Source organism: Coffea arabica, chromosome 5c (genome assembly GCF_036785885.1).
Source record: "Coffea arabica cultivar ET-39 chromosome 5c, Coffea Arabica ET-39 HiFi, whole genome shotgun sequence".
NCBI classification, from domain to species: Eukaryota; Viridiplantae; Streptophyta; class Magnoliopsida; order Gentianales; family Rubiaceae; genus Coffea; species Coffea arabica.
The window spans coordinates 48289802-48308939 of NC_092319.1; the positions used below are offsets into that span (position 1 = coordinate 48289802).

At 41.1% G+C, this 19138-nt stretch overlaps 3 protein-coding genes across 6 annotated transcripts; 1 reads left to right on the forward strand and 2 right to left on the reverse strand.

The window, feature by feature from the left end:
* The first annotated feature begins 4531 nt into the window (after positions 1 to 4531).
* On the forward strand, positions 4532 to 5719 carry LOC113687700 (early nodulin-like protein 6). The gene is made up of 2 exons (XM_027205245.2): positions 4532 to 4746; positions 5166 to 5719. Exons 1-2 carry the CDS (start codon positions 4539 to 4541, stop codon positions 5561 to 5563), a joined length of 606 nt encoding a protein of 201 aa, XP_027061046.1. The 5' UTR covers positions 4532 to 4538; the 3' UTR covers positions 5564 to 5719.
* Positions 5720 to 6009: 290 nt separating this feature from the next.
* On the reverse strand, positions 6010 to 11489 carry LOC113688180 (poly(A)-specific ribonuclease PARN). 2 transcript variants are annotated; one of them, XM_027205892.2, is made up of 7 exons: positions 10233 to 11488; positions 9625 to 9755; positions 9095 to 9423; positions 8333 to 8443; positions 7866 to 7992; positions 7510 to 7780; positions 6010 to 7196 (listed from the first exon to the last, which is right to left on the reverse strand). In XM_027205892.2, the coding sequence occupies exons 1-7, from the start codon at positions 10655 to 10657 to the stop codon at positions 6380 to 6382; spliced, it is 2211 nt and encodes a 736-aa protein (XP_027061693.2). In that variant the 5' UTR covers positions 10658 to 11488; the 3' UTR covers positions 6010 to 6379. The 2 variants fall into 2 exon arrangements, with proteins under 2 accessions (XP_027061693.2, XP_071907595.1); XM_072051494.1 differs by lacking the exon at positions 8333 to 8443 and having other exon boundaries at positions 10233 to 11489.
* A 427-nt stretch (positions 11490 to 11916) lies between these two features.
* Positions 11917 to 19100, reverse strand: LOC113690691 (uncharacterized). Of its 3 annotated transcripts, none has more exons than XM_072051496.1 (19): positions 18872 to 19100; positions 18629 to 18691; positions 18328 to 18482; positions 17978 to 18091; positions 17622 to 17687; positions 17394 to 17477; positions 17223 to 17309; positions 16873 to 16964; positions 16741 to 16801; positions 16327 to 16386; positions 15850 to 15910; positions 15436 to 15543; positions 14732 to 14850; positions 14529 to 14600; positions 14313 to 14398; positions 13386 to 13482; positions 12775 to 12990; positions 12478 to 12532; positions 11917 to 12329 (listed from the first exon to the last, which is right to left on the reverse strand). In XM_072051496.1, the coding sequence occupies exons 1-17, from the start codon at positions 19083 to 19085 to the stop codon at positions 12859 to 12861; spliced, it is 1671 nt and encodes a 556-aa protein (XP_071907597.1). In that variant the 5' UTR covers positions 19086 to 19100; the 3' UTR covers positions 11917 to 12329; positions 12478 to 12532; positions 12775 to 12858. The 3 variants fall into 3 exon arrangements, with proteins under 3 accessions (XP_071907597.1, XP_071907596.1, XP_071907598.1); XM_072051495.1 differs by having other exon boundaries at positions 12478 to 12614; XM_072051497.1 differs by having other exon boundaries at positions 12478 to 12614; positions 18779 to 19015.
* Between the last annotated feature and the right edge of the window lie 38 nt (positions 19101 to 19138).

A 19138-nucleotide genomic window follows, 5' to 3' on the forward strand; every position in this document is an offset into this window, starting at 1 on the left:
TCTCCTTGACCTATGGAGCTGAGGCTGCCATCCCTGCTGAGATCCTCACACCCAGTCCTCGGCTGACAGCCTATGTAGCCGAGGTGAACTGAGAAGAGAGACAGTTGGATCTCGACCTCATCGACGAGAAAAGGGACATTGCCTCAACTCGGGTAGCTTCCTACAAGAACACCCTAGCCCACTACTACAATGCCCGCGTTAAGCATCGGCGGTTCCTGCCAAGAGACTTGGTACTTAGAAAAAACTCGGTCAGCCGAGTTGAGCCGCAAGGAAAATTGGGCCCGAAATGGGAAAGCCCTTACCGAGTCGTGGAGTCTAACCTTAATGGGTATTGTAAATTGAGTTACCGAAATGGCTCTCTAGTGCCGAGAACTTGGCACGCTGAGAATCTCAGGCTGTATTATGCTTGAATTTTTAATCAAGTAATGACTTCGAATATTATGTTATTTTTCAACATCGGTATTACGCTATTAAAAAATAAGGGGGACAAGTAAGGGACGAAATCAAAGCAAGAAATTAAAGTACCGAGATGAGGAAAATGGACGTTTCATTTAATGGAAAGACAATACAGAAGAGAATACAAGACCGAGATAGGGAGTGCTACTAAGCATCTCCCACCTCGGAACCCTACCAAAATATCTACGAGCCGACCCTTGTCTCGGCTCCTTTCCCCGTCTCGGCTCCCTCCTGGGCAGTTTTTTCCCCGGTCTCTTCTCCGCCGGGATGAACCTCTTCTCCCCATCCAGGCTCTTCGACGACTTTCTCGCCGATGTCTCTTCCGGCTTCGTCTCCCCCAGCGTCTTCTCCAGCTTCTTCTCCTTCACCCTCCTCGAACATTTCGTCGAGCTCGGATAGCCATTTGTTGAACTCGTCCTGAATTTCGGCCAAGTTTCTTCCAACTTGGATGTCCTCGGCCATCCGATCGCACAATTCCTTGGAGTTCTCATTGTAGTTGGTTTTGTTTCTCAAGGACTCCAAGGCCTCAGGAGAGAGATGCTCTGCGGTCTCGTCGATAGCCGATGTGTAGCCAAGCATAAAGCTCGGCCTCGTTAGTTGGCCGAGGTCACTGATGAAGGTCTCGGACCTCCGGAAAGCCTCCACTGCCGAGGCCCCAGCACTGTTGAGGGCTTGCTCATGGGACTTCTTCAACTCGTCCCCCCTCTTCTGCTCATTTTCGAGGGCCGATCTGAGACTATTCATTGTAACCTCGGCCTCCTCACCCTTAGCCTCGGCCTCCTGAAGTCGCCTCTGAAACTCGAATTTCTCGGATTCGGACACCGCCAGTTTTTTCTCCAACTTGGAGATCTGATTCTGCAGCTTACCGGTGTCCTGCTCCTCGACCAGAGCACAATATCGGTATGTCATCTCGGCCACAAAGGCTGAGGTGGAAGCTGTGCTTACCATGAGACTTTGAACCATCTCAGCCGGGGTCAGTTTCTTCATGAACTCCAAGTCCTTCGGCAAGGTGGAGTGCATCACTAGCTCTTGGGCAACCCGAGAATGGCTGCACCTGTCGTTGACCGTAACTTTCCAATTCGGACACCAGTGCTCGCCGGGGTGTGTCTTCTCCTCATCGGGAAACACCGGGGGGCTATGAAAACGATTCCATAGCGAGGTCCCCGAGACTGCATTGACCGGGGGCTTCAGCTGCTTTCCTCAGCCAGGAGGAGGCGGGAGTGTCGTGACGACTCCAAGGGGCACTCCCTCTGGCACAGACGAAATGGACCCAGTAGCCACGGTGGCCGAGCTGCTTTGGCCTCCTGGAGTGGGAGTGCTTTTGGCCGCCGAAGTCTTGACAGCCTGTCCTTGCGACTTCTTCTTCGGCGGAGGTGCCGATGTCTCGTCAGAGTTCTTCCTCTTCGACCTCTTGGCCACTTCGGCCGAGCCCGCAGTGATGATGTCTGACAATTTGGTCACTGCACAAAGAACAAGTATTATTATTTGCCACAACCGAAGTGAAAGAAAAGTTATGAAAGGAAAATTACAAGGTCTCGTAAGTTTAGTGGAAAAGAAAGGAGGTTTGTTAGGACTGATCACGGCTCGACTGATTCCCCCGTCGACCAGCACGGCTTCGGGGTAGTCATTGCTGAACAGCCGAAATCCAGACCCCATCTACTTCTGGAATGACTCCTCTTCGTGGTCCCCCGCTGAGGGGTCGGCCTTTGATTTAATAGGCCTCCACCAAAATCCCCAAGGGAAGTCCACGGCTGGAACGAAGACGAAGTCACGCTTCCAGTTCTTTATCGAAGAAGGAGCACCGATCACGAGCTTCGAGATGGAGTTGTTCCGATTGCAGATGTAAAACCATCCCTTGTCCGTCCCGTGTGCCTTGAGAGTGTAGCATCGGCGGAAGAGATCCACGGAGGGAGTCACCTCTTGATGTCGGCACAGCATCTCGAACCCCACGAGAATGCGGACCGCGTTCAGTGTGAGCTGAGTAATCCTCACGTGGAAGTGACGAAATACGTCCCTGAAGAACCTCGACGTCGGCATTTTCAGCCCGGATTCCAGCTGTTGGACGTAGATCGCCACCATGCCCATGAGGGGCTCGTCGGCTGAGTCGTCCGGCCCAGGCGAGGTGATGAGATACCCCGGCCGGAAGGGATATTTCTTTATCACCCTCTCAGCCCTATCTCTTCCCATACGGCTTCTAAACTTCGGCATCTTGCCGAAGTCTATCTTGGCTACATCTTTCGGAGTGACTGGCTGCAATACGCTCTTGTCGTGGGGTATCTCAGTTCCGAGCTCACTATTGTAGACGACCTCGAAACCACCCTCACTCATCTCGGATGACTCCGAATCCGAGGCTGCCTCGCTGGTTCCCACTTCGGCTGACCCCCCGCATCACTAGGAGTAGATCCCTCTGAGCTGGATGACGTCGGCACCTCGACGGTATCCGGTCCCTCCTCGGTCTGATAGCTAGGTGTTACGGTTTCCTTATGGGTTTTAGTTGTTTTGGCCATGTGTGAAAAACGAGATGAAAAGAAAGATACTTACTATTGACTACGGTATCGGACGCGGTGATGGCTTCGGCGGTGATCTCGGCTGTCAGGATTGATCTCGGTAACACTCATGAATTTTGCAAGTCGCAGGAGAAGAAGGAAAAGTGATGGGCCATGCGGTGAAAAGAACCCCCTATTTATAGGGGATTGGGGGAATACGAAAAGGCGGTGAGAATTCGAAGAGGCGGCAAGGATACGAAAAGACGGCCACGTTCGAATTCAAAACGCCGTGCCTCCCTCTCTCCTCATTAATGCCCCGTCCTTTCGACTGACACCCTCTGCACAAAACGTCCCACTAGTTCATGACGCGACGGTTACCAGTGACCACGTCCCCGCATCTTCCGGAATAGTTTCGGGACCCCGACTCTTTACGACTTCGGCACAAGAAAGCCTCGGTACCTCCTTGGCCCGGAGCTCCCGAGGCTTGGGGGGGTTATTGAGGATGCTCACCTCGGTCATCCCACATGTCCGAGGTGAACCCACCTCGTCCCTCATCAGAGGTCTTCCGTGTCTTGGGCATAACCTCTGAGCTCGGCCGGATCCCTAGTCTACCATATAGGTGATCTCGGCACCTCCACCTCGGCTGCACGCTGATGACATCAACCCACCTGACACCGCCCGGAACCAGTGTGCTTTATCTGAAAAGCACACTGGACGCACTTAATGGCCACTGAGCAAGATCCTCCGTCACCCTGCCCAGACTGCTACAGTGTCAGAGTCAGGCCTCCTGACAGGGGACAGAACCGTAATGCCAGAGAGTGGGTCCTACTAGCATGAGCCTTCCGTCCTGTCCTCTACTCTCCTATAAATATCCCTCACACACTCCCAACAAGTAAGCACACTGTTCATTTGATTATACTCTTATTATTCTTGTTCTCATACTAACTTGATCGTCGGAGTGATCCTAGGGGAGAAGCCCCGCCACTCACTTCGGACAAGAAGGTGCACTTCGGACAGAAGAATTCACCTCCCCTCATCTCAGAGAGGACTGATTTAGGGTGGTCTATTTACCCACCAAAAATCACCTCTTCACTGAGAGTTCTGTTTTTTCTGCACATCTTAATCTTGATGCGTGTTGCTCAGCTTCCATTCCTAGCACCTTAACTATGAATTAGTGGTTTTCTTTAGGAATCTGCGCTATAGGAATTACTTCGAATTCTGAATGAAGAGTAGTAAAAGCGCAAGAATTTTTCCGTCGAGGAGGATTGGGCCGTGGCTAGAGGAAGCGATGAACAAGCTCCAACGGGCATTTGGGAAATTGGACTCTAAGCCCAACAAATTGCACGTTGTCCACAACAGCCCACCACTAGCGACATTAGGAAGTCACGTAAGCTAAACTGAACAACCCCACTTCCCACGACTCCTCGTCACCACCTTTTAACTGCCATGCGATGCTTCTGTTCTGTATATTTGTTGCCTATAATAAATATAAATAATAATGTCACTGCTGGAATTATAGCAATAAATCTCATTTCTGCTCTAGTTTTTGCTCTCTTTACCAGCAATCCGTTGCCATCATTAGGCAGTAACTAAGTAATGGCTTCTTCAGCAATAACTACCGCCCAAGTCTTGAAAAATGCCATATTATGGCCCCTATCTGTTGCCTCTATAATGGCTGTCTTGGTATCTTCGTTCCAGTTCCAAGTCGGGGGTGAGGAAGGCTGGGTCAAACCAACAGGAAACCAGACCGAAGCATATAACCACTGGGCTACCAGACACAGATTCCACATTGGAGATTCTGTTTGTGAGTTCCTAGCTAGCTTTTACAATTCAACATCATTCATCGGCTTCTCCGCACTGTTCATCCTTCTGCTGCTCTAACCTTCCTTAATTACCAGTTTTGCACTCCATTTTACTTCTGTTCTTACATTCTTGATGGATGAGTGAAAATGTTGTTGCTGCTGCTGTTGTTTTAATCTACTGCATGCACATGCATGCATGGGGATATATTGGGGCCCATTGTAAATTGATGAACTAGCTACGAAGTCGATCTGGTCATTCTTTTGTCATTTTCCTGGTAGCTGGTGTTGTACACGGTCGATTAGAAACAAGAAAGATCCCCCCCTGAAAATGAAATACTATATATTGTAGAAAAGAATCTCCCATGATTAGTTGCGATATTAATATATACGAGTCAATCGATTTTGTGGTCTCTCATTGCAGACTTCAGGTATGAAGAGGACTCGGTGCTGGTAGTCAGCTCCAGTGACTATGAAAACTGCAGAACATCGCATCCAATTTCCAAGTTTGACGACGGGAACACCGTCTTCCAATTTGAAAGATCCGGGCTCTTTTATTTCATCAGCGGGCAGCCAGGCCACTGCAAATCCGGCCAAAGGCTCGTCATTCGAGTGATGCACCCCTCCGAAGAAGTTGAGCCCCCTCAAGCTGCTCCATCACCGGCTGCACCCAATCCAAATGGTGGCGGAGGAGAAGATATTTGGGACAACTCCAACAACTGGGGGCCGCCCGCGCTTAATTCTACTGACAAGCTCACTGTTGCATCGTACTTCATGACGTTTCTTGGAGGCGTCATCGTTTTTCTGTATTGGTTGATGTAGGAAGCATTTATATGGCATCAAAAGATTTTTATTTTGTATTGGATTTTAATCCTTAATTGTTGGACGATCTCTTTCCAGGATAGGTTGCTACTGCTTGAAATTTGCGTAGGTATATCTTTTGCATGATCTCTTCCGGTTTGCAATGGCAAAACGATTTTCTCGATGAAGTCATTGATTGATATATATTTATATATTTTTTTGGCTTATGATCCCAAACAACCTTCAAATGTCGGTAATATTGGTTTTAGTTCTACTCTTACGTAATTTTGCTCACCCCAATCGTACATTAAAGCAACAGCAGTTGGCAGATAGATCGATTTAATGGGCAGATGCCGGCATCCAAGCTACCGGCCACAGCATATCCGCTCAAGTTCTTTATCACTGTTTTGATGGATAGACTGGAAAAGCAATTCCTGAAGCGTCATACTGTGATTTCGGCAACATCATTACAGCAGATTAATTCTGTGGGATTAGGTTTATAAAACAACAAAAGTCTGATTCAGGCTGTTGAAAAAATTACAGCAGATTAAGAATAAGTGAAAAGGGAGGGAAATCATGAAGAGATGATTCGATATACTCCCAGGCCCCAGCTAAACAAAATTGACTGTCTGTTTCAAGGGTTACTATACATCTACTGATTCAACCAGCTAACAACTTACACTATACATCTAACTGATTGATTCAGCGAACAATTTCATCAACTATATGGAGATCGTTCCGTATGAAGTATGAATACTTTCTCTTGATTATAGCCCAATCAATTCAATTAGAAGACATCAGACGAGGCCTCTTGGACAGATATAAGATTTTCCTACATTATTTGCTCATCTGAGCTTCAGCGGGGCACAAAGAATCCAGTTCATCAGTCGGGCTATGCATATAAAGTGGAGGATCTATCCCAGAGACTATCTCTGTTTCATTGCGAGCATCAGTGTCAAGCTGATTTTCACTGGCCTCAAAGTCAACCTGTCTTTCCACCTCTAAAACAGGTTTTGACAATTTGGCGTTCCATTCAATACCAACGGCCTCAGCCTGATCTGCAAAGAAAACTTTTGAAATAGTTGAACTGCATATCTGTTTATAAACCTCATAACTGGCAGCACGAGTGCGTCCCCCTTGCAATACCTTTGAGAGGGGATGCAAAACTGAGATTGGATCATTACTTCTTTCTAAAGTTTCCTTCAATACCAGAAAATCTGATACCAGTTCTTCTTTGCTGAACTGGATAAAGACAGCAGTTTTGTCCAGGTGGTAGATGAAGGTAATAGAAGATGAACCAAAAACTTTACAAAAACATTCTCTAATCTCACTTGCCTTGAGCTTAGCCGGAAATCCCCACAACAGAACTGTGTTTGAAAACAAAATCTTCGAGTGATGGGCTTTGAAGCCTTTAGAACAAATAGAGTCCGTCTTACGTTCCCCAGTTTTTAGGTCAATGATATCTCCATTAATCCAGCTGAGATAGAGAAGATTGATGTACTCCTGAAGCTTCTCATGGTGAGACAAATCTACCGATGATGGATTAAGTGTGAAATCAACACCAAGGTGACTGCATGCCTGGGCAAAAACACAACCTGTCATAAATGCATCATATCCAGCTTCATGCTTGGCTCCGGAGTTCCAGTTTAAGGACCTGCAGATGACAGAATTTCAGAACCATAAGGCACAATGGAAAATAATCATCTGTTGGATGTAGGGAGTGATGCATGTAGAATTTAGAAATCTACAGATTATTTTTCTTCCAAATGCTTCAGTTGTGACTGTTGCGGTATTTATGATACATATGCACAATCCAAAAGATAGTTCACGTAGAGACTCAGATGTTACCATGTGATCTACCATTCAGGCAAAAGATACTAAGATAGAAATGAATTAAGCCATGCTCGGGAATTTTGTCATTTTACTAGCAGAAATAGAAGCAAATAAAAGCAATAGAGAAAGCAAACCTCTTATTATCAACTTGAACCTCCACTTTAACAAGTCGTTTATCAGCCAAACCAGAGGTTTTAACACCCGAAGCAATTTGTGGACATAGTAAGGCAAATGCTTTCGATAATGATGTGCTACTCTTCTTCAAAATTTTTTGACAGACAGTGCTTGCATTCAGCAGCACCTTTGTATCTACTATGTAGGGGAAGAACTTCTGGATAGAGATAACACACTCTTTGGCAGTCGAAGGAAGAGGACCAATGAATTTTCGGTATATATGTGCAATATCTGTACCAGATTGACAAAGCTTTTAAGCGAAACCAAAAATGAAATACAGAGATTATACTTGGACAAATTTCCTGTTTTGTCATACCGAGAAAGCTATTGTGACCCACAATCAACTTTTTTTCAGAAGAGAGGAGATCAATAACATGTCGAAATCCAATAGCAGCTTTGATCTTCATTTCTGCTTCTTTGCAAAGGCAATCCTTCAATTCTTTCTGCAAAAGATTGGGGAATAAGAGATTCAATCCACACGAGTAGCAATTAATACTAAACGAGGCAATAACATATTGGTTTTTCCACTGTGTTCTTTTAACCACTTTAAGCTAATGGATAATCTTTAGCTCAATTACTGCAAATCTATCAAATAGCTAATTCACCAAGATGCAGAAAATGTCCAATTAATGCAAATAGAATGCCCATTGAAAAGTGCAGGTCACAAACCACTATAAATAGCACAAAAAAAATCCAAAAAAAAAAAAAAAAAGTTGCTTTCCCTGCCTGAAAACTTCAAGCGCTAGGGGAAAATTTTTTTCCCAGGATTATCCTACAGCTTACCATAAGTAAGTCCCTATCACTTGCTGAATCTGCGTAGACAATTAACTGCTGTGAGGAACTTTCACCAGCCACACAGGCATATACAAGATCTTCAAAATGATTCTTTACGACCTACATATTTCAAGTTTATAGATACATCAAAAGTAAACAAGATATACACCAACATAATGAAAAATGACTATTGTTGTCATCTTTACAAAAAAGCAATGCAGGAGCAAGTGCAGATAAACAGTAAGCAGCTTAAAGTAATGGTGTCATTGTGGCATAAGTGCTTCAGGTATCCAACCCAAGGGGAGTTTTCCTGGGCAAAAAAAAAACAATTTCAATAAAAATTCGAATAAAACATGACCTTTGGCGTACATGGATTTCCATAAATATCTGAATATTCACTAACTACCCCACTGGAACAGTGTGGAATCCTCTATCACATCCATTGTATTTACTGCAAATAGGACAAGTTGCTTTTTTCTGTGGCCTAGGGCTGAAACAACTCATATCCAAGTGGTCTCAGAAGAAAGGCCAACAGATACACATCAAAGTTTGGTACTTGACACAACCAAAACCTACAATGGGCAGTAAGGTGCTCATAGAGAACTGGAGGTCAGAGATTGCAAAGGATATAAGCCTATCAAAGCCATGGTCTCAAAGGCATCACGAGAAGTATAAAGGCACCCCATAAGATTTAGGTAAAGCATGAACCAATCATAGAAATAAGAAGGAACAAAATGTCAAGGATTACTAAAAACAACAATTACACATTACCAACTGAATCAACCTTAGTTGATGAGATGTAAAGCCAGTGAGATCAAGGGCTGGACGCATCTTGAAGAAAATGGTTTTTAATTGTTGTTTGGAATCATTTGATGTCTTCCAAGTTTGTGATGCTCCATTTCTATCTCCTAACAACCCATCATGCCATTCAGCGATTTTGTTCTTGAGTCTCTCAGAAAACAGAATGTCAGCAACTCTTACTAATTTAGTGTCTACACCTTCTCTCCAGCATGAAGAAGAATCAAGTAGACGGTCCTTGTACCTCGCATTTAACCGCCCCAATGCTTCCTTTTCTTGGCTTCTGGATAAATAAGACACTCCTGAGATTACAAAGAAGTGTAAAATCTCAAAACAAAAGCAACCATTTAATGTCTTATAATTAGTAATAAGAATTTAATTGGCAATTTGGTGTTTTTATCCTCTATTCTTCGTCCTTCTTCTTAGTTCTTCTTTCTGTGGTAAAGAATAAAAAAAGATGGTTCTAAGAAAAACAAAGACGATGGAGAAATTAAAGAAGATACCTTCACGTATACACAAATTGAAATCAAACTGGTATTTAGCCAAGAAATTGATAGAGGTTGTCTGGCAAAGAAATTCATATGATGTATCATCCCCCTTAATTTCTTGGCGCGGAAATATGTAGAAGTTATGCCTGCCAATTCAACATCACAACATGAGCAACACTTCCCAATACGATGTTAGCAGCAAATGATACTTCAAATCTACATATTATTCACAAAGCTCAAATGCAATGACAGCGGTGAGAGTGGAACACTAAACTCCTATTGTTCCTCCAGTTCAACAGCTATGCCAGCATTCAAAGGCCTAAATGCCTAATTAAGAAACCCAGGTACCCCAAACCGAGTTTCATTTTCTTAATCAGCTTTGCAAGATAAAAGCAACTGATGTTCTCTTTCCCATAAGAAACAATGGTGAAATCCTTGTTTTTGCCTCCAAAAATTCAATCTTTTAGCATTAAACTAAATAAAACATGTCATATCCTCCATCATAGCTGCCATATTGAACAACCAAACAGGACAAATCAGGGAAAAGGAAGTTAACCCAATCCTTCAACACAATGCAATTTAACTTCCAAAAAAAAAAAAAGAATGGTCAGCCAAGCTCTTACGGATGAGCAACGAAGGACTGTCTGTGCGGCTCCCATCGAAAAGGGCAAACGCCGAACTGGACAGCGGCGAATTTCTCAGCGGAGTCTTTAACTTTGAGGTACTGAATATCAAAGCGGTCGAGCTCGAAGGACTCTCTCCAGGGAGCGCTGGTGACGCCGGTCATTTCCAAATCGACGGCGACAAAGTCGGCGTCTTTAACGTAGAGCCGGAGGTCGTTGAGCGCGGACTCAAAGTTGGATTTTGTAACATTTTTAATAGCGAATGTAGAAGCTGATGAAGAAGAAGAGCAGCAGAAATGGCGGGTTGATGAGGAGAGAGAGATTAGGCTTTTATGAAAAGCCCTAATCGTGAAGAGATTCTTCATTACTACTAACATTCTTACTACTGGGATTTTAGTTCCATAGAATTTACTACTACTATTCATAGCTGATGATTTATTTTACCACTGGGGATGCGGCAGAGCATTACGTGTTCAAAGCTTATTGGGCTAATTGATTTTATGTTATTCTTTTTTTTTCCCCAAACGACAGAAATTGTACTATTTCACATAACCAACCATAATATGAATATGATGAATAGACAACGGCCCTGCAATCTTCCTGGGCTGCTTGAATGGAGTCCTTCCAGCAAACGTCACGTTTCAAGTTTATAGCCAACTAACAGAGTTACATTGCCTTCTGATGAAAGTGAAGTACTACTAACATTCAGAGAAACTGTTCTTTAGGCAAATCCAATATCCTCCAGGATCGTCCCCATAATGGCATCTTCATAGTTCCCTCCATTGATTCTGTCTATGATGCCTTTACAGTCCGACTGTATCACGATCTTCCCTTTTAGCTCTCACCATTGCTTCTCTGATTGCGAGTGCTTCCCCCAATGCTGCATTTGCACACTTCTCGACTCTTCTGTTTTTGCACTTCCCCTTGCAACAATTCCTAACCCAGCTTTACCACTAGTTTTCCTCCATGCTGCATCTGTGTGAATTGTCGGTAAATCTGGTAATGGGAGGTTGCTTGCAGACTATCGAGTTCTTTTTCTGATTTTGTTGATGTCGAAACTGCTCCTAGTTCTCCTGATACTCCAACCACTGCTCTCTTGCTCTGTGGACTGTTTTGACGGTTGGTTGACACCGGACAATGGAGGCAAGAGCATTTAAACTGATTTAGACTTCAAGGCTCAACATTGTATCGGGCCAAAAAAGCCCGCCTTTGAGGGCATTTGGAGTAAAGCCCTGATTTTATGTGAAGTGCTGAATATCACGCTTTAGCTCTTTCTGAAGCCTGAGAAATAAATTGGGTCCGTTTGAATTGAATTGAAGATTATTTGAATTTCTTTTTTAGAACAAAAATATATTCCATTTTTTTTGTGAGTGATGCAATATACGTGAGATAAAAAGATAGTTAAAAATATAAAAAAATGATCGTAAAACATGTTAATGATGCAACGAAAAAAGAAAAATTTCCCCCTCAGATGACTTCCTATCCCAGTTTCTGAGTCTTGTCAGTACTATATCTTGCTCATATGGGATATGCTGGTTTAATTAACGAGGAAATCGATACACAAAGGCAGGAGAATAACATTCCATTGCCACATCAGGGGTAGCTGCTGGCAGGAAGCAAACTCTCTACGCTTGGATGCTGTAAACACTGAACACTTACCAAACTTGACTAAAGCTGAAACAGATGAGCTACAACACTCGCATTTGGTACCTCAACAACCAAATGCTAATAAATGAACTGAGTCATTTAAATTACAAGATAGTCCATATATTTTACACCCAACCAATGCCTGCAAACTGTGATAAATGGTTTTCTCCAGTGTTAAAGCTAAAGCAATTCTCCTAAATACCAAAGCAGTACATTCGAGAGAAACCTCAGTTTTGCGTCCTACTATGTGCATACCATTTCTGCAGTCTGTAGACTCTGTACAGCAACTCATTGCTTTCCAAGCGAGCCAGTTCTGTGCTTCTACTCTGTTGCTGCAGTATTCTTAACAATTTCCTACTTGCGTGTTCCTTGTACTACATGTACCATGTCTCAGCTCAGCCATCTCCAGCAATCACTCCTTCCCAATGAAATTTAAGAACTTTTATGCAACTTCAAGAAAACGAAGTAACAATTGGTCCATGTTTAGCAAAGCAGTCAAACTTGATAAAATTATGTCAGAAGTAGTTTGCTAAAAAAATACTAGCTATGCTGGGGAGAAATCTCAGGTTATAGACAGTTAAAAGTACTATTAACTTACTCATCATATATTGATCATGGATGACAATCAGCAAAGGCTCCATCGAAAGTGAATGCTTCACCAAATTACAAGGACAGAAATGAAGTTCAGTCGAAAAATGGGGTTGCATGTTTGTCAACAAGTGAAGCATTAAGCCCCTGCATAAGTATGACAAATGAAGTACAACACAAGAAATATTCCAAGCGTCAACAAATATGTACTGCTATTAAGATGCTTTGACTAGTACACTTTGGTTCAAAATTTTATGAACAAAAAGTAAGCATACTTTTTACTTTGCTGAACAAGAATGTTAGCTACCTAAAGGAACAAATGATGATGATCCATTTATGCAGGATTCAATAGGCAATAAGGAAACTTAATAGTCTGCCATCCAGTCTTCAGTCAATAAGATCGAATAAGACGAGCTGCAAATGCTCCATCAAGTGAATGCTTTACAGGATTACAGTGATAAAAGCCATTTTCAGCGACAAACTCATGAGGTACATATCCGTCAGCTGTATCTACAACAAATTCCTGCATCAGCAAATAATGCTTCAAATTTTAGTGTTTAACAACTGAGGCAGTAAAACACCAAATGCTCAATACACAATTAATTTGGTCTTTTCAATTCCCAAGATGAATAAATTCTATGAATTATACACTAAAAATCAGAATATGCAAGGTTTCATCTGCATCATGTTCATAAAATTAGGTTCTAAAATCAAAATGAGGGGCTTACGAGCAAATTTTGTATAATATGTTTCTAATTTAGAATATCAGCAGTTACATATCGTAAGCAAGATTCCCCCAAAATTTCAATTAAGCTCTTAGCTAATCCCAGGAAACAATCTGTGAGCACTAAGCAAGGAACATGGCACAATTTTGAAAACAGAAAAAACAGTAGCAGGACAAAGTGCAAATGTCATTACTGGATGCCTGAGAAGAAACGAAGCAACTCTCTGCTCATTCTCTTCCAGATCAGTGGAACAGGTGCTGTATATTAGAAGTCCACCAGGTTTCACCAACCTAGAGATGCCACAAGCATGAAGGGTTACAGAAATTCAAATACTTTTACAACACTAGCTATACAGTTACATACATACACCAATAGAAAAATAAAATCAATTAATTACCATCTAAAACTAGTAATAATTGCTTACACACCTGTATAACACTAGAAGGTTTTTTTTTTTTTTTGAGTAAATGTGAAACTTTTATTGAATAAGGCCAAGAAATTTACACTTCAGGGTATGCCCTTACTACATGAATACAAAACTCTAAAACTATACATTATATACAAATGAACAACCAAATCAGTATCTCTTAGCAGAACTGATTCAGAGATATGCCCCTCCATTGTAAGATCACAATTTTCTCTATTCCTTGAGAAATTGCCCCAAGACTTTACCACATATTGTACTGTATCAGTAATAGTTTGCATAATTCCTAAAGATGACACTTGCTTTGCCTGGAACAATTTGCCATTCCTGGCTTGCCACAGTTGATAAATTGTGACAACAAGGATCAGTCTTCTGAGTTGAAATCCAAAGGAATTCGATGCAAGAACGGTTTAACAACAGGTTGAAAACTAATTAGTTCTGGCTTCTCTCAGAAATTTATATTGAATTTTAAAACCTCACAAGATAAAGATGGATTTAAAAAAAAAATCCATTTAACAGGGCAAAATTGCAGCTTAAGAAGTGGAAGTCTCGATTCTCGAAGAGGGATGGAACTCACAATTTATGAGTTACTGCTTTCTCAAAGAAAACAATGAACTATTAGTACAAAAATGCAATCTTACTGGTCTAATATGAAATATCATACTCAGACAGTAAAAATGAAACTTTTAATCTCACACTGAAGCTGAATCAAGAAGTTCATCTTGCAAAGCTTTAAGTTGTTCCATGTCTTCCAACCGCCTATTCCAGCGCAAATCCGCTCTCTTCAGCAAAAAAAGGGAAGAAAATAAAAGTCTAAACAATTAAAGAAGAAAGCAGAAGTCTAACCAAAGAGAAATCTCTTAATATTCAAAGAAAAATTTCAAGGAAAAAGATAAGGGACTCTTTGGACACCTTAGAGAGCACACCCAATCCGGAACAAGGTGCATCCAGAAGAACTTTGTCATACATGACATGGTTATTCTCCTGAGATATAATGAAAATAAGAGCAATCAACCAGCAAGAAGCCAGACACAAAATAATTCAGTCTTCGAGACTTTCTACCATCACCGTTAAGTGAAATGAGAAAAGAAGAAGAAGAAGAGGATGATTCTCACGGCAAATGTTCGGAGATCAGCATGAACAGCAGTAACAACATTCTGAACTTGATGCTTTTTTGCAGTCTCTTTAAGGATTCGCAGACGCCCCTTATTTATGTCAACTGCAGTTACCATACCTGAAAAAGTAGCAAAGAATCACAAGCATCATTAAATAATGCTTTTTCCAAATCAAATATTATATGTGGATAGTAACTTCCACTGCCTTCCCCCTCCATAATTGTTATATAAAGTACTGTAGTATTCAAGTAGGATAGGGGATGTGTGAAAAGTTACACTCAGCTCTAGTATTTCTCACGTTTATCTGTAGCAGAAACACTCCCAAAAGAAGACACCAACTTTACAACAAACTCCACATTGTGAGCTCTGACACCAACTTTACAATAAACTCTATATAGTGGGTTCTGACACCAATTTTACAACAAACTGTACATGGTGAATTCTTAAAAAAATTGATAATCATGCAAAATTTATTATCAATAAAAGAAATGACACTTGACAGCTAAAATTGAAAGAACAAATGTAACGTTTATTTTATTGTCTACGAAGTTTCATACATGTGCATTTATGCATGTTTAGATGCTTCACATTCATAGATAGTAAAGCTTCCACTCTTCACTTCCGAAATTTGACGTAACATGCTCAGTCAATTCCTAGGCTATAGAAATCTCACCTGTCAAAGCACCCAGACCTAGAAGTATTACCTTTTCCATATAAACAGGATGCCAAGAAAAGTGTTTTTCCTCCTGGAGCAGCACAACAATCTAGAATGCTCTCACCAGGTTGTGGATCGACAATGGAAACAACCAGTCCTGCCCCAAGATGTCTAAAAGGTATTATATGTGAACCATGTGAAACAAATCACGTATCTATAATGCTTAAACTACCAGCTGCTAGATTGGAAAAACATTAAAATCTGTAGCCAACTTCATTATATTTGAGAAAAGGCAAATAATGAACACCACTGATTTGAAATAAGAGGGCAAGAGAAGAAGAGACAGAGAACTTCACTATATGAAAATTAACCCTGTTGAAATTCCACATTACTTTGATACCTCCTGTTCAATGTTTCAATGAGGTCCAGAGGTTCTACATGGTCATATGGCAGTAAAAATTACCAGCACTCTCATCTTGGACAGAACAAAAACCATCTTTAAGCAATCCAGCTTGTATAACAATCTGAGAGGAGAAAATGCCAAACAATCAGGAATCCAAAAGATATACATGATACACCAATAACATATAATTTTGAACTTTAAAAGCCCTAGAATCTGTAATTTCAGTATGAACTTTAGGCATATTCTAGTCATAAGACAAAGCAATAACAATAGCTTAATTTACAAAAGACATCAGAACCTTACAGCTTGGTCTTTACCACCCACAAACAGAAATTCTTAGATTATTAGATATGTCAAATCCTTACAGAGAATTCAAGAAATAAAAGAAATAAAATCTTTTTTTCCCATCCTATAAGCAATCAACAAGAAATTGTAGTCCTAAGTTTAAGTGCGAGGTATCAAAAATAAAGAGAGAAAGATGCTGTAAACTATAAAACACAATTAAATGCACCTGAAGCCAATTTGAAGAACTTATACCTGCATCCCAGTTTTGATGCGGACAAAATCATCCAAGTGTGGAGAAATGTCATGTGGAACCTAAAGTTTTAGAAATGGGCAGGAAGATGTAATTATTAAGATTGTCCTGTTCTGAAATATAAGCATGTCAACACTGAAGAAGATCAACAATTCCATGATTATGAACATTAAACACTAAATGTGAGCATTGTCAAGCAATTCCTCAAGAACATCCAACAAGACTGCACACCAATAACATTTGGCATAAGACCCAAAATTATGTAAATTTAACTTCCAGTTGTAACTATCACAATTTCTGATAAAAGAGATCTAGAAATCCTCCCACATCAGTTCCATCTATTCAGAATTCCAAGAAGACAATATACATCAAATCAGGATACATGATGTAAGAAAGCAATAGGGTTGAGTAATCACCTTCAACTTTTCAAGCTGTTCTATAAGGTCAGCCCTTCGAAAACCTTTACTAATGTTTGCCCTGAAATTTAGTGTCATGGAATGACAAAGCCATTGACCTTATGATTCAAACATCACTGAAAGAATACAAACCTCAGATTGAAAGTAGGATCTCTGTTGTTCCATATCATTAATCTAATTGCTTCTTCATGCCCAAGAAATTTTATCCAGCGTCTGACCATCCACTAGATATAGTAGGTCACAATGAGGTCAAGTTAGATTGAGATGACAAGAGATAAGGTTCTTACTTTTGGATGCACATTTAACACTTTCAATCAATTTCTTAAGGCTGATGTTTAAGAAAGAATAATAAAGCTTTATCATATGTATTGACGGAGTCAATCCATATCTGCATGAAAAAAGATAGTCAGTGATCCAGTTGCCCTAAACTCCAAGTAAATCATCAATATTTATACAACTAGAGAAAAAGGTGTTGAACCTACAACTGGATGAGAATAAATAGTCGCAAGAGCACGTGCTTGCTGACGATCATCACCCTCCACTTTTGGTGAAGGAAGGGTGTTACTTTCCTGCATAACCAAATGAAAGATCCATGATCCACTGAGAAGTTTGACTAGACAAACTTTGATTCTCTAATTCATAACAAAGCGTACCTTGAGTAAAACTAGCTTTCTCAGAATTCCATTGACCAAGTTACCAGCACCAGGTCTGAGGGCGACCTTGGCCAGTCTCACATTCTGTGATAAACAGAACATTTTGAATCAAAAATATGCAAACGCTATGGCATTTACTTTGTCGGACTATTCAAATTTAAAAAAGCTATAGATTATGTTTAACAAAAAGGGAATTCAGTTGAAAAAACCAAGATGATCAGGGTTTACCTCATCCACAACAGCATATGGGGGCATTTCTAACTTCACGATTTCATAGAAACCAATTCGAAGAATCTGATGAAAAAGATGGAACAATCACACATACATCTTACAATTTTGAGACAAATACCTTAAAACTTAAATGCTTTTGATGACATTGAACAATGCTTAAAGGACAAAGAAACAGGTCAGTGCAATGCTATCATAATCAGAACTCTCACCCTGCATCTTTGCACAAGGAGCAAACAGTGACTTGATACATAACCAAACTCCATTTTTATGCTAGGTCAAAGCCGGTATTCAAGAAACAAAAATCCAGACCATCATTACTAGAAAACAAGCTCATAAATAGAAGCTCTTTTAACCTGTAAAAGAAGAGGCTCCATGCCTCTAAATGTGTCTTCATCATGGCATAATGAAAGAATCAGATGATCAAGATATCTTCTCCAGCGAATGGTGCCTCCCACAATGTCGGTAACCTACAAATTGCAAGTAATAGTTTCCAAACACATTACGAGATTTAATTCCACCACTTCATTGTTCCTACCTCCAAGAGCTGGATGATTAATTTTCAAACATCCTGAAACTCAGCCAAATAGAAAGGAAAACGGCATATTTAACTGGATTCCAGCTAGGCAAACACAATTTTGACCTCTCCATTCGCAATTCAGAAAAAAAAAACTAATTTCAAAGAAACATGAGGAAGGAAGAATACCAGTCTCAAATCCCTATCATCCAAGTCTCGAGTGCGAAATCCAAGAGTCCTTTCAACATACCGCATCTCATTATCCCCCGAACCCTTTCCTTGCTCATTCAATAGGTCAGCAAAAGCACCACCAAGCTCTATTCGCATCAACCTAACAGCAGACACTGGAAAAGCAAACAAACGCACACATATACGTGGGTAATAACTACGCATGGCACAGATAAAAGTCATCACGTGGCTCTCCATACTGGCTACAGTATAGTTAAACCAAATTGAGAAATCCAATATCATGCATGCAGCTTTCGTTTACCAGCTCTGTGAGGTGAAACTTCCACATTTAGCTTCTGGGTCTTGCTTGTAGGATTGAAAGGACCTAAAAATTGGCATTCCAAAGCTAATCAAACACAAAAAAAAAAAAGAAGTTCAAACATCGTGCCCAAAAAGGAGGAATCTTTCTTACATAGCTGAACATCATATCATATGCCTGTCAACACATACTCATTTGCATATACACAAAGCTTTGATTTCAGATATGGAAATTAGGAGTTACTACCAGTTTTGCGAGTAGAAGTTGTTGCTGAGTTGGATTGTCGAGTTTTTTTGGCTAACATCACTCTCTTAGTAGTCGTACCAATTAATGCAGAAGCTGAGAGAAGTTGTGAAGAATTGAGTACTGGGACTGAAAGCGCTTGTGGCAGCATTGAAAATTCAATCTTGCTCCTGTTTGCGAGGTAATTCCGAGGGTGAGGATGCTGCTGTACCTTCATCCCGCGTGATTATAATTACTTCCACGGAATAAACGACGTCGTTTTGGGAGCAC